The sequence below is a fragment of the Podarcis melisellensis genome (genome assembly GCF_964234715.1).
Source record: "Podarcis melisellensis genome assembly, chromosome: 10".
In the NCBI taxonomy this organism is placed as follows: Eukaryota; Metazoa; Chordata; class Lepidosauria; order Squamata; family Lacertidae; genus Podarcis; species Podarcis melisellensis.
In genome coordinates, this window is record NC_138542.1 from 33146131 (window position 1) to 33159987 (window position 13857).

Here is a 13857-nt window from a genome sequence, read left to right on the forward strand (position 1 = left end):
TCTATGTGTGTTGCACCTGTCATATTTTATTTTTGTTTCATCCATCTCATTACACTTTTCTTCTTAAGGTGAAACAGTGTTGTGCTAGCTAATGAAAATAATGTGCTTTTCTAACATGTCACCGCATTTGGTAATATTTATGTTTTATGGTTTATTAGCTTCCCACTTCCAAATAATATGTTTCTTTTATCTCTTGCTTCCACAAAGCATGTGTGAGTTCGTACTCGGCATATGTTGAATAAAAAATTGCCTGCTTCTAAATGTAATTATTTATGATAAGCCTATAATAATCATTAAAAGGACTAAATGTATATTGCATATGCTATTGCTATAAGAATGTTTGTGTAATTTTTTTTTCAACATTTCCTTTTGTGAATTATGTTCACAGGGCGCAGCTTTAATTCGAATGCTGGCTAATTTTATGGGTCACTCAGTGTTTCAGATGGGCCTACAAGTATGTAGAAAACATTCCTTCTTTTCTTGTGTGCTTGTGCTTGCGTTTCTGCCATTGTGTTTTTGTTGCATATATTTCTGTTAGTTTTTGAAACTACAGCTGTTGTATTGCCGATATATATTTAAGACAAGCTTTAGCAGGAAAAAATAGATAGTGCAGTGTAAAACCTTGTGCCATTTAAGAAAATAAAGGTGCCTTCTGCCATTTTGTTAGATGGCGGCTTTTTTGAATCCATTTGTGGATCCATCATGAACTTGCACCTTTTTGAGAAATATTGCTATCTTCACTGATATATATACGTTTAAGTGATTTCAGAAGGAATGGGGTTAGATTTTTTAAGTACAAAAGCAATGAAAACTCAAGCTATATTTTTTAAAAACTATCATAATATTGTGAAGAAATAGTTCTCTCTCATCAAAACCCTTTTGCTTTTGATTAGCATGATTTCTTCATTGCCTTAATGATATTTCGGAAACTCATTTTGCGTTTAACAGTAAATTAATGGCCAGCACATCTGGATGAAATTTTGAATGGCGTGAATGTTAGCTTGCGCTTTGCCAAGGATAAAGTCTTTCCAAGAACAATTCCAAGTAAATTAAAGTTTCCAAAACAATTTAAAAGCAAACAAGCCAACGCAGAAAAACAATGCAACTCCCTTTATTCCATTGAAATCTGTTTAAGTAAATCATGTAACAGGCAGCTGTGATTGATGAATTATGTATGATGCAGTCTGTTACTTAGAGGTGTCCTTTAAAGTAAATTGATGTTCACCTGAAATACAATTATGCTAAAATGGAAGGAGCAATCAATCTTATCTGTTCTTAGTAAGCTTTTCAATCTGAAATTTAAATAAACTACATCTGGGATCAGGTCATATTTTAACATGGTAATTCTATCTTCAACCCTGTAGACTGGAAGGTAAAATAGAAAACAAAAGTTAAATAAGCATACCATCTGTACCATATAAAGATGTGTGTAATATGGCAATGACTGAAATAATATCAGAGTACTTTTTCTCTCCCCCATAAATTTGGCAGGATTTTGATTGGTGGTGTTTTGAAATAGAGTTTTGTTGAATTGCCTCCAAACATCTGGTTTTCTTGTTTCTATAATATGTATGCATATAGACCTTGCTTTTTAGGCTTGCTTGCCTCAGGGGAAGGGAACCCACCAGAAACTTGTGTGCAGGAACTTAAAAATGGTTAATATACCCATTCTAAACTAATCATGTTTACCTGCATTTTGGTTTTAGTATTGTTATGCTTGTCTGGATGTTCTTGTTGCTATTGATAATCCTGTTTTTACTGTTAAATTGGGAATATATGGCAGTTTATGGTTACATTTGAGTGTTGGTTGGAAATTCTGTGACTTTTTAATACACTGGAAGCCACCTTGAAAGACCTGGTGCTATAAATGTGCAAAAACGTATTAAATAAATAAATGGAAATGATTACCTGAAGAAATAGAAGGTAGAAATAGACAGCTAGTATGGCTTTATAGCACTGGGGGACTGAGGTTCAAATGCTCCCTACCTACAAATCTCAGCAGGTAAACTTTTATGTCACTATGTCTCATTTTATGTCACTATGTCTCACCCTAACCCTTGTCCAACTGCTGCTGTGAGGACAATATGGTATAACCCATCATCATCATTTTCAAGTATTTGGAGGTTGTTGTAATTAATAACACTGTACTTTTCTGTGTATAAGACAAGGGTTTTTTTATTTTAAAATTATGTTGGGGGTTGTGCATGGGGGGGACGTGGGAATGGTTACTGCCAAGAGCAGGAGATTGTGAGTGGTGATTGGGCGCGTTATTGGTGGCTGAGGCAAGGGCTGGTGTTGATTGGCTGTCACTGAGGCAATTGGATGGGTGATTGCTGGCTTCTGTCGGCGAAGGGACAGACGATAGGTCGCTTTGGCGACGCGTGTGAGTGGCAGCATAGGTCAGGCGGGTGAATGATTTTTGGCAATCCCCCCTAAAAAAGCTCTACAACTCTGGGCCATCCCCCGCCCCCCAAAGCTCAATAACTCTCAACAATCTGCCCCCATTTTCTAAATTTGGAGTCCCACAAAACAGGGGGCGTCTTATACATGGAGGCGTGTTATACACAAAAAAATATGGCAATTCCCATCATGCATTTTGTATGTTTTACATTTCTATCCCACTTTTCTTGTACAGAGTTCTCCTCCTCCCCATTTTAGCCTTACAACAAACTTGTGAAGTTAAGCTAGTGGCTGAGCTTCATGACTGAGTGGGGATTTTAGCCCTGGTCACCTAGTTCCTAGTCCAGCATTCACCACTGCATTAAGCTGTCTCTGCAGAGTCTATTTCTGGTAGAAGTTTTAAAGGTAAGAAGGCAGCTGATGAGCGTGGGTGGGATGGGGAAATGGTTAGCATTCTTCTAAAGCCCTCCTTACATCACTGTAAATGGATGTCTATATCAAACCATTAGGGGAAAGTTTTCTCTGTCTGTCTCCTTGTAGACGGCCATTGACTGATGTGTGATGATTTCATTTAAAATAGTTTTGTTTGTGGTTATTCCTTACATGAACTGACATTGGTAGAGTTCAGTTTGGATAACGTGGCCTGTTTTTAAGACTGAAGTATCCTAGTAAAATATTGTGTGTGTGTGTGTGAATAAACACATTTTTAAAAAGAAAAATCAGTTTCTGTATTGAATATGTTGCGCTTTGGACATGGGTTGTAACTATAGTGTTGAAGATCAAATATACCTTAGTATGGCTTTGTTTAAAGAGGTATATGCTGTCATATCCAGCCCTAAGGGGATAGCTAGCTTAGAGTCCATTTGCATTTATCTTTTGCATGATTTGATTATTCTTAGACCAATGTGTATTTCTGTGAGTTTGTCTACATTACATTTCATTTGCCATTTGGCAGCTCATTGATCACACAGATCTGTATCCTTTTGAACTTCAGTTGCTGCTATATTTGTGTTCATCACTCACTTTGATTTAGTGCATCATCAGCAGTTTGCATTAGTTTACTGTGGGATCTCCTGTCTCTGTGATAAATTAACATCTTTTGTGGTTTTGGTTGTACTGTATACATCATGCCAAGGACCTTTTATCCACTCTACTAGACAGACACTTAAAGCTGAGAGGCCCTTTAAATGTTAGCCTAGCTGCCTGGGAAGTATTTTTAAGGAATGCCACCCAAGTTGCTGGGAAAATATGCAATTTATAAAACCACATGAGGTTATCGCATAAGTCTTTCCCACAGAACTGACCCACATACGCTTAGGACTTCCAAGATACTCGCCACACTCCCAGTTATGTGGTTGGGCTTACTTATTTGTTTATTCTCACACATTGCCTCAAGGTATCTTACAATACAGTGGTACCTCTGATTACATACTTAATTCATTCCGGAGGTCTGTTCTTAACCTGAAACTGTTCTTAACCTGAAGCACCACTTTAGCTAATGGGGCCTCCCGCTGCTGCCGTGAGATTTCTGTTCTCATCCTGAAGCAAAGTTCTTAACCCGAGGTACTATTTCTGGGTTAGCAGAGTCTGTAACCTGAAGCGTATGTAACCTGAAGCGTATGTAACCTGACGTACCACTGTACTTACAATTAATGAAACCCCTAAATAAAAGATAAAATCCATAAAATCAGTAGGAAAACACACACACCTAAACAGTAAAATACAATAGCAGGTAAAGCCAAAAATCAATAAAATCAACAGAGAATTTTCAAGTATTAAAATCAATTAGAGGCAGGAGAGATCACAGGATATACCTTAGCTGATGTTTGTAAAATGGTGAAGAGGATGCTAAGGATTGTTCATGGATACTCCTAGATGAGATTACAAGTGAAGATAGTTAGTTGTCATGATACCATCCAGATCCTGTGTTCTAAAACAGCATAGGAAACATGCCACAGCACTAAGCTAAAATCCCCTGCCATCACCTTTTGGAATCTAACATCTTCATAAGAGTGAAACCATGAGCACAGTGTTCCCAGTCTCCATCTCAACCAGCTGGTTGACAAGAATTTAGTGGCCTGGGAAAGCCAGTGTTCAGCTGGACTCATTTTGAGTTTCATTCCATTTGTGTTCCTCCTGTCTCCTCAACTGCTTCATTAACACCCCCCCCAATCCCAGAAAACCAGGGATGCAATTGAGTTTTAATTGTTGGGAGGTGATACTTAGGAATGATCAGGTGCACCCAACATTGGGGTGTGTGTGTGTGTGTGTGTGCCATCACGCACACAATGCCGCCATCCGTCCAGGCCTACTGGGATGTGCAGGTGTCCCTTTGAGGATTGCCAGAGTGCCTTCCTGGAAGGCTTTCTAGCAATCGCGGCGGGGAGTGTGTAGGGTGAAAATTGCCTTCCAAGCCTCCAACCCCCACCCAGTGGGTCAGCTGAGGAGAGGGGCGGCAACTCTGCTGCGATGCTCCTGCTTCTTTCTGCCTCCTGGGTCAGAACTGACGCAGGAGCGGAGCTGTGGCTGGGTGCTGCACACACCTGTACAGGAGAGGGGTGGCAGCACAGCAATTTCTGGGTTAGCAGAGTCTAACCTGACCCCCAGGTCAGACCTGACTCCTTTTTTCCGTCATAAACTAGAACCTACTCTCTACTGGTGCAGGAATGTGCACGGACATTGCAGCAATTAACTAGTCCCCCAACCAAATGCAAACAGGAAGAAATAAGGCTGGATTACTTGGAGGAAATCAGTGTTGCACATAACAAAATATTATTTATTTTGCTTCCTGGAAACCACTATTTGGGTCTTTAAAACATGCATGATATTTTAATTTTCCTTGAGTCTTCTTTTTTTCCTATCCATTGGTAGGCACTTTAGTTTTTTGGGGGTGGTCTATAGCTAAATGGAAAATATTCTGTACATTTCCTGTACATTTCTCTCTCACACACTCTGTTTCTTTCTGTTTGTGGATTCTTGCCTGGATTTTCAATAATGCATGATAATCTATTAAGATATCCAATTGCTTGTTAAGATCTGTCTTGAAACTGAGGCTGATTAAAAAAAAGTCCTGGGTGGTTGGGCAGAGTGCACTGCATGGCAAGTTTTCATCTTATTTCAGTAAGAAAAATTAATAAATCATTTTTTCTGCTCTGTTTCTTAGAGACATTACCACTATATGAGAAGGAATATAATATCTTTGTTTCTAATAGTTCAGCTGATTTATTCTTTGTCCCATGGCTACTATACAACGTGTACTATATTCTTCGTCTCTCCTCAGTCTGCTTGACCCTCGAATTGTACATGCTGCTTACTTGAAGATATAAGTTTTTGTATAAAGTGGTGTTCGGGGGGTGAGTGTTTGGACCCCTGGGCACTTACTTCTGGGGTGCCACAGGGCTCTGTTCTCTCCCCTTTGCTTTTTAACATCTATATGAAACCGCTAGGAGAGATATCAGGGGGTTTAGGCTGAGTGTTCACTAGTATGCAGATGATACCCAGCTCTACTTCTCCTTTATATTGTAACTAGTGAAGACAGTGAATGTCCTGTGTGAGTTTCTGGAGGCGATTGGAGGATGGCTAACGTTTAATGCCGTGGTTCCCAATGTGGGGCATACGCCATACAGAGGGGCAATTTGATTTTTAAGGCAAGCAACTTGAGAATGAGTTATTAACTGTTAATGGCCTTTTAGGCTTCCTCCATGTGAATAGGAGTTCACTTTTTGAATAATAGGAATTATAAGCCACGGGGAAGGCATCAGGATTTTAGAGATGCTTAGGTGGGGTATGACCAAAAAAAGGTTGGGAACCACTGGTCCTAATGGATTGAGGTTGACTCCCAAGAAGACAGAAGTCCTGTTTCTGAGGGATAGAGGGCGGGCGTGTGTGGGGGAATTCCTGGTCCTGAATGGGATAACTATGCCCCTGAAGGACTAGGTATGCAGCCTTGGAGTCATTTTGTACTCACAGCTGTCCATGGAGGCTCAGGTCATTTCTGTGTCCAGGGTAGCTGTCTGTCAGCTTCATTTGGTACGTTAGCCGAGACACTACCTGCTTACACACTGTTTCACCATAGTGGTACATGCACTGGTTATCCCCCGCTTCATCTACTGCAAAGTACTCTATGTGGGGCTAGCTTTGAAGTTGACTTGGAAGCTACAACTAATCGAGAATGCGGCAGCTAGACTGGTGACTGGGAGCGGCTGACAAAACCATATAACACTGATCCTACAGGATCTAGTACGTTTCTGAGCAGAATTCAAAGTGTTGGTGCTGACATTTAAAGCCCTAAATGGCCTCGGCCCACTATACCTGAAGGAGTGTCTCCACCCACATCATTCAGCCCGGGCACTGAGATCTAGCTCCAAGGGCCTTCTAGTGGCCCCCACACTGAGAGAAGTGAGGTTACAGAGAACCAGGCAGAGGACCTTCTTGGTAGTGGTGCCCACCTTGTGGAATGTCCTCCCATCAGATGTTGAGGAGATAAATAGCTATACAAATTTTAGAAAACATCTGCTGTTTGCTTGTTTTCCCAAAACAATTGCTAAGATTAACCACAGTTTGTCCCAGTTCAGAGATAATTACAAACAGTGGTTAGTTGAAAATGGAAACAAATGCTTCTACTCTCCTCATGCCTGCAGCAAAAGAGAAGAGGAGCAGGAAGAATTCATGAGCCCCAGACTCATTCATGTACCACCAAACTATCTGAAGAAGTGTGCATGCACACGAAAGCTCATACCAAGAACTAACTTAGTTGGTCTTTAAGGTGCTACTGGAAGGAATTTTTTTGTTTTGACTATGGCAGACCAACACGGCTACCTATCTGTAACACCAAACTATAGTTTAGCATGATATCTAAAAAGTCTCTTACATCAACTACTTGTCCTACAAAGAAACTTGTCAAAGAACCACCTGAACAGAGCTGACCTATCTATCCTGACTGACAGCTTTTCTCTGCGTGTTCTGTGATGTTGAATTGCTGGGCCAAATCCTGAAATAGATATTCACCCTACAGTGAGAGTTTGAGAATGTATGACTGGATTTTATTTTTTAAAGTACAGTCATACCTTGGGTTACAGACACTTCAGGTTGCACGTTTTTGGGTTTTGCACCGCGCCCAACCTGGAAGTACCGGAATAGGTTACTTCCGGGTTTTGGCGCTCGCGCATGTGCAGAAACACCAAATCGCGACCCGCGTGCTCAGACGCGGCGCTGCGGGTTGCAAACACTGCAGGTTGTGAACGTGCCTCCCGCACGGATCATGTTTGCAACCCGAGGGTCCACTGTACAGTAGAACAAATGTTTCTCATTGAGAGTGACCCTGACGTTGCTGGTGTGTGCCTGAACCAGCTCAGTCAATACTGGCACAATTAACAAGTACTATTACAATGCCTCTGGAAAATACTCCATTCCATTCTCTGGTAGAATGCCATTATATGAGTTTGTAAAATGTCAATCAATATTGTTGCTAAGTTTCAAAAGAGAAAGAGAGAGAGTGAGAGTTAGAAAGTTACTATATAGGAATTCTCAGGAATGCTTTGTTTTTCATTGACATAATCCATCAAATAATATTTTCCTTAAAGCAAATGTAACCATCTACTAGAGGTACCTTGAAACTTTATAGGCACCATCAAACCATGTTCAGTAGTGGCTGTGCCATCCCTTAAACATTTTGTTTCAGATTTCAGATGCAGATTGCTTTGTGACCACACTCTCATTGCCTTTGTGACATTCAAAGCTAGCTAATAGGGAGCTTTAGTACTAATAGAAAAAAGGGGTCTTCGCATATACCCATATTAACAAACTGGTTTCTGAGGGGAAGACACAGCTACCTCCTTCAGGTCTGTCAAATTCAGAGCTTCACAATTGCAAACATTTTATTTAAATCACTATGTGCATGACTTCATAAATGATACATTCTGTGTTTTTCTCAGTTTGGGGCCCTGGTTCAGATCTTAGTGCACTGCTGTTTTCAGTGTTCACTGATTACTTAACTGTTAATGTAGATAGACATAATGAAGGGTTGCTAATCCATAATGTTCATTAGTAAACACACAGAGAGACATTTCCCTCACTTATTACCTCTGCCAGGCCTCAGAATGGACCACCAGCATGCCTTTATTTGATAGGCCTCCACAACTCGAGACAACCTGCAAATAACCATCTACATCCTATGGCCACAGGGCCCAGTAAGCGCCCCTTCTTTGCAATCAGCATGGGACTGTGAAAAGGGGGCAGAGCACCACAATGCAAGGGCAGATGGGCTTCATTCAGCTTGGCAGCCCATAGGTTCTAGAGATCTGTTATAAGCAACAGTGGCGGATCTTGGGCTTTCAAATTTCAGCGGCACCCGACGTTGGGAACACCCGCTCTTGCCTTCCATTTGACATCATTGTTCTGGTGCCCTCTCAGCTCAGCGCCCAGTGCAGGCGAACCAGTCATGCTCCCCTAAATCCACCTTTGTAAGCAAAGAACGCACTAGGACATTTTAGGAGGAAGACAAGTAACAGATGGTATGGTGGGACCGAGGTGCTTACCTGAGACCAGCTGGTGAGTCGCTGCTGCTTCACCAGAGGGTGTGGTAGTGTTGAAGGAACACACCAACTCAGCTAATTTGATGTCCCTTCTGGTGGATTTCCTCCTCGCTGAAGTTGCCGGCACTTCACCCCATCCCTCTTGCCTTGTGGTAAGCAGCAGTGACTCACCTGGTAGGAGGACAGGTTATTGTCTCTGCCCTACTACACCATATGCAGAGGAAGATTTTAATCTTATACTGCCCATCCCCAATCCTCTTCAAATCTGGTGCTACCATTATCCAAGCCGTATCTAGCTCTTTAATTCATCTGAGGGCAGAGGGGAGGGAGGAAAACCAGAAATTGCACTAGGAAGGAAAGTTCCTGTTTTAAAGAGTAAGTTGAGCCATAGCCATTTTCAGGTGCTGGATTTGTTTGTTTTGTGTGTGACATTGTTGTTGTTGTTTGCCTTGTGTAATTGAAAGGAAACAGCAACAAGAGGAATTTTTGGAAAGCTGGGGTGGTGAATGCAGAATAAGGCCAGAGGGAGCCATGCCCCCAAAGGCTGAAACAATTCAAACTGGTTCATGAAAGTGGGATATGGGAGCACATAGACTATGTCAGACATATTTGTGGATGGGGTGACAGAGAGCTGCAGAGAGAGAAACAACGGCGGAGGAGTAGGACAGAGTGGGATGAGGTACCAATTTAGTCCTCCCACTGTGCCTGTGAGAAACACTTGGGGTAAACTTAAGACATCTTTCTGAAAGAATTGCATTTATTGACAACATTTAACCTTTTTGAAGGCAATGTGTTTCAGATTTAAGAAAAGCGTAATATAGGGTGGCCACATAACTTTACCTCACCAAAAGGTAGCACGTCAACAAAAAGAGGACACAGGTTTCCATAAAATATGCATGTGCTAATTCATGGGTATAGATAAAAAAATCAGAAAGAATTACTGTATTATAAATAGAAATACAGTACATCTCACGGTAGGGGCGAAAACTTCCTGCATGCCTGCTCAGCATGCTCTCCAGGTGCTGCCTGTTGATGGACAAATTCAAACACCTTGCTCTCTCCCCCAGTGGTTCTTTATCTTTAAACCAGACTTGGACCAGACTGCTCTTCAAGCAGAGAAAAACTTTAATGAAAAAAGTAGGACAAATAGCCACCCTAGCTTAACACTGATTTTTAAGTTGGGCACATTTAAGTGGTTTTTTTTTTAAAAAAATGATAGTAATAATAATAATAATAATAATAATAATAATAATAATAATAATTGACAGTGTACTATCAACTGTAAATTGCAAGGAGGGAAAGAATTATCCAAATTATAATTCTACAAATTTATGTATCAGTGCTGTCTCAAGAAAGAATTATAAGATACTAGTATCATTTCTCTTGCTTTAGTACTTAAAGCTGCTTGTTTGAGGATAATAATTTAATTGCACATATGCCTTTCTGGTAGCAAAGTTTTTTTTTATTGCTTCTAATTGCACTCACTGTTGAATTTGAAACATTTTTTAAAAATAAAGGGATGGAATAAACCTAGTGTTCTTACGGTATGTCATAAGGCATTTTATGGTGCAGTGAACAACTGCAAGAGAAGCAAGCCTCTGCTCAGCCAGTCCTGGTTTTATAATATTTTTATTCTAAGTTTGACCTGCCCTCTCCTTATAATACTTAAATGCCCTTCAACCTGCCTGCTCTGATTGAGCTGTAATGCTGCTTTCTTGTTTGGGCTCATTTTTTTCCTTATCCTTATCTGGGAACTTTAAGCAATGTCATAGGTTCATGTGGGTCGTCTTCTTCCATTTCCCCTAACGTTTCTTATCATTGTGCCTATCAGCCAAATAAATTCTTTCTTCTCACAGTGGATTCAGAATACAGTGGTACCTCGGGTTACAGATGCTTCAGGTTACAGACTCCGCTAACGCAGAAATAGTACCTCGGGTTAAGAACTTTACCTCAGGATGAGAACAGAAATTGTGCAGTGGCAGCAGCGGGAGGTCCCATTAGCTAAAGTAGCACCTCAGGCTAAGAACAGTTTCCCGTTAAGAACGGACCTCCAGAACAAATTAAGTTCTTAACCCGAGGTACCACTGTACCAAGTTGATCCAGAAGACCACAATTCTCGTGTTATAGCCTGGTCTTTTTAAAGATTCTGTTGCAAAATATTAGTGGTGGTAGTGAATATTATTTGTTGCTAGGGTTATGTTTATTTTTTATACTCCCAAGGCTAATAGATGCAGCCAGAAAGAAAACCCTAATATGATGAACAACAACAAATAAGTTGTTCTCAGGATATCTGAAGCATCTAGCTTAACAATATGCCTACTGCAGCCCCTTTCAGACTTTTGCCTGCAGAAGCAAGCAGGGCTGGTGCACTGATAATGCCCCTAACATGAATACCCATCCCAGTCCCAGTCCCAAAACCTTAGCACATTCAGTTCAGTTGTGAAATAAGACCCTAAGAGTAGTGAGAGCTCCCAATCGTTAAGAGGAGTTACCGGTAAGTGCATATACCTGTACTTACATAGGTTTCCTCTTCAGACACATGAAATGTCATGTGCCTTGGGAATGGAGTGGGAATGCATTCATGTTGGGAAGAGGGTTAGAGTGCTCATCCCTTGTGCATTCATTCTGGACCCATTATTAACATGAATGCCCTGCCAGTTCCATCCCCAAGACCAGGCTTCCTCAACCTCTGCCCTCCAAATGTTTTTGGTCTACAACTCCCATGATCCCTAGCTAGCAGGACCAGTGGTCAGAGGTGATGGGAATTGTAGTCTCAAAACATCTGGAGGGCTGAGGTTGAGGGAGCTTGCCCTAGACACCTGCACATTTGGGTCTGAGTGGAAACTTAGATCTTAGAGATGTGAAATTTTCTGAAACCTGTGAACCATAGGGGGAAAGAAAAGGTTTCTCCTAACAGTTATTGGGGTGGGTTGGGGAGAGATATAATTGCTAAGTAGTTTCTTATCAAACCCAAATCTTACTCCCCCTTGAACAACATAAAAGTTGCATCATGTATAACTTAGTTATAATACAAAATTGTGCCATGTGGCATATTTATGACATTTAAAAATAGTTTTGTACAAGCAGAATTGCAAATATACCAACTTGTATTCTACTTCCTTCTGTGGGTCTTGGCTAGAGCTCAGTTTTCAACCATACTTTCTGATTTTACATGCAACTAGTCTGCTGTAGTTTCTGCCCTATGTCCTTCTGACCTTTTTATCCTCCTACAAGGCAGGACAATAAGCTGCTTGTTTCTTAGTCTGTAGCAGAGTGCTCTTATCATAAGTCATTTGAGGATAGAGGTAAAAAGGTTAACCATAATGGATCTGCCAGGTCAAAGACCGCAGAAGCAACATAGGTAGTATCTCCAAACTACCCTGAGGGTCCTCAGAAAAAGGCAAGCAGCAAACAACAAAGATCCTTTATGCTCTTCTCCTAAAGATGGCACCACCTTCTAGGTGCAGTTTTGAGTGTTGTACTGCATATGCTCGAAGCTACAAACATGAGTCTGACCAAACTGCGGGAGGCAGTGGAAGACAGGAGTGCCTGACGTGCTCTGGTCCATGGGGTCACAAAGAGTCGGACACGACTAAATGACTAAACAACAACAACTGCATATGCAAGAATCATCATTCTCTAATGCTGTATGTGCAAGAATTATCATTCTCTAATTCTGTATATTCTTAAATAAAAACTGTTAAAATCATTTTACTCATCCAAACAGACAAAATTTTTCTTTGGAGTTTGTTTTCTTCAGTTCAAATTCTCCCCCATTAACATTGGGGGGGGGGAGCCTCAGGGAAAAATGGGACCCTGGCCCCCGCTTTTCAGTTTTCCTCCAAGCTCTCTTGTATGACCTCTGACAAACGTACTTAAGAGTAAAATCATCCTGACCCATTCTGAATTACCAGGCGAGACATAACTGTTTCTAAGAGGTAGACATATAATTCTTTCAGTATCCCTGTTATTTGCATAAAGGGGGAACATCTTCAGTATCCTTAAAAATTAGTCACTGGTAAACACAGCCAATAGTATTGACTCATCAGGTGATGAGTCACCAAAAAAGGCCTGCCTTTTTGTTAGCAAGATATTTCCCATCATTTTTATCACCTAAGGAGGCCTTTCTCTGTATGTCAAATATTTTATCAGCCAGGGCATAATCCATGCAATTTATTTGCCTTATGAAAAGTCTCTCTGACCGACAATAAGCTTCCCTGTAGACAAATGTTAGATAGAGCCAAATACTTCCACCACGGCTGTCATATGTGTTTTCGTTAATCCTGGTTGACCTGGGATTTTTAAATTCCACTAGTACTTTGGGCCTGGCTGGGTTGGATTAACAGCTACTGTCCTTGTTTGGAGTAACATCTGGAAGCATTTTGAATATGGAGTGAATTCACTGATCCAAGTTGATCTGTGCAGAGGGGGGAAATAGGAAGTTGAATCATTTTTATAATTTACATAATTCTGATATTTTCCTTGTGCTTTAAAATATATGAATTCACTTGAAACCTAATTTTGATATGATCTATCATCTTGTTTAAAAAGGGACACGGGTAGTGCTGTGGGTTAAACCACAGAGCCCAGGACTTGCCGATCAGAAAGTCGGCGGTTCAAATCCCTGCGACGGGGTGAGCTCCCATTGCTGGGTCCCTGCTCCTGCCAACCTAGCAGTTCAAAAGCACGAAGTGCAAGTAGATAAATAGGTACCACTCTGGCAGGAAGGTAAACGGCATTTCTGTGCGCTGCTCTGTTTCGCCAGAAGTGGCTTAGTCATGCTGGCCACATGACTCAGAAGCTGTACGCCGGCTCCCTCGGCTAATAAAGCAAGATGAGTGCCACAACCCCAGAGTCGGTCACAACTGGACCTAATGGTTAGGGGTCCCTTTACCTTTACCTTTTATCATCTTGTTTCAACGAA

The 13857-nt window shown here is 41.2% G+C and overlaps 1 protein-coding gene across 1 annotated transcript in view; it reads left to right on the forward strand.

Moving 5' to 3' along the window:
- TRHDE (thyrotropin releasing hormone degrading enzyme) overlaps positions 1–13857 on the forward strand; it is a 194930-nt gene that overhangs the window by 121427 nt on the left and 59646 nt on the right. The window contains exon 7 of the mRNA XM_081928012.1: positions 389–454. Coding sequence (XP_081784138.1) covers positions 389–454 — 66 coding nt within the window. The remainder of the gene's footprint in view (positions 1–388; positions 455–13857) is intronic.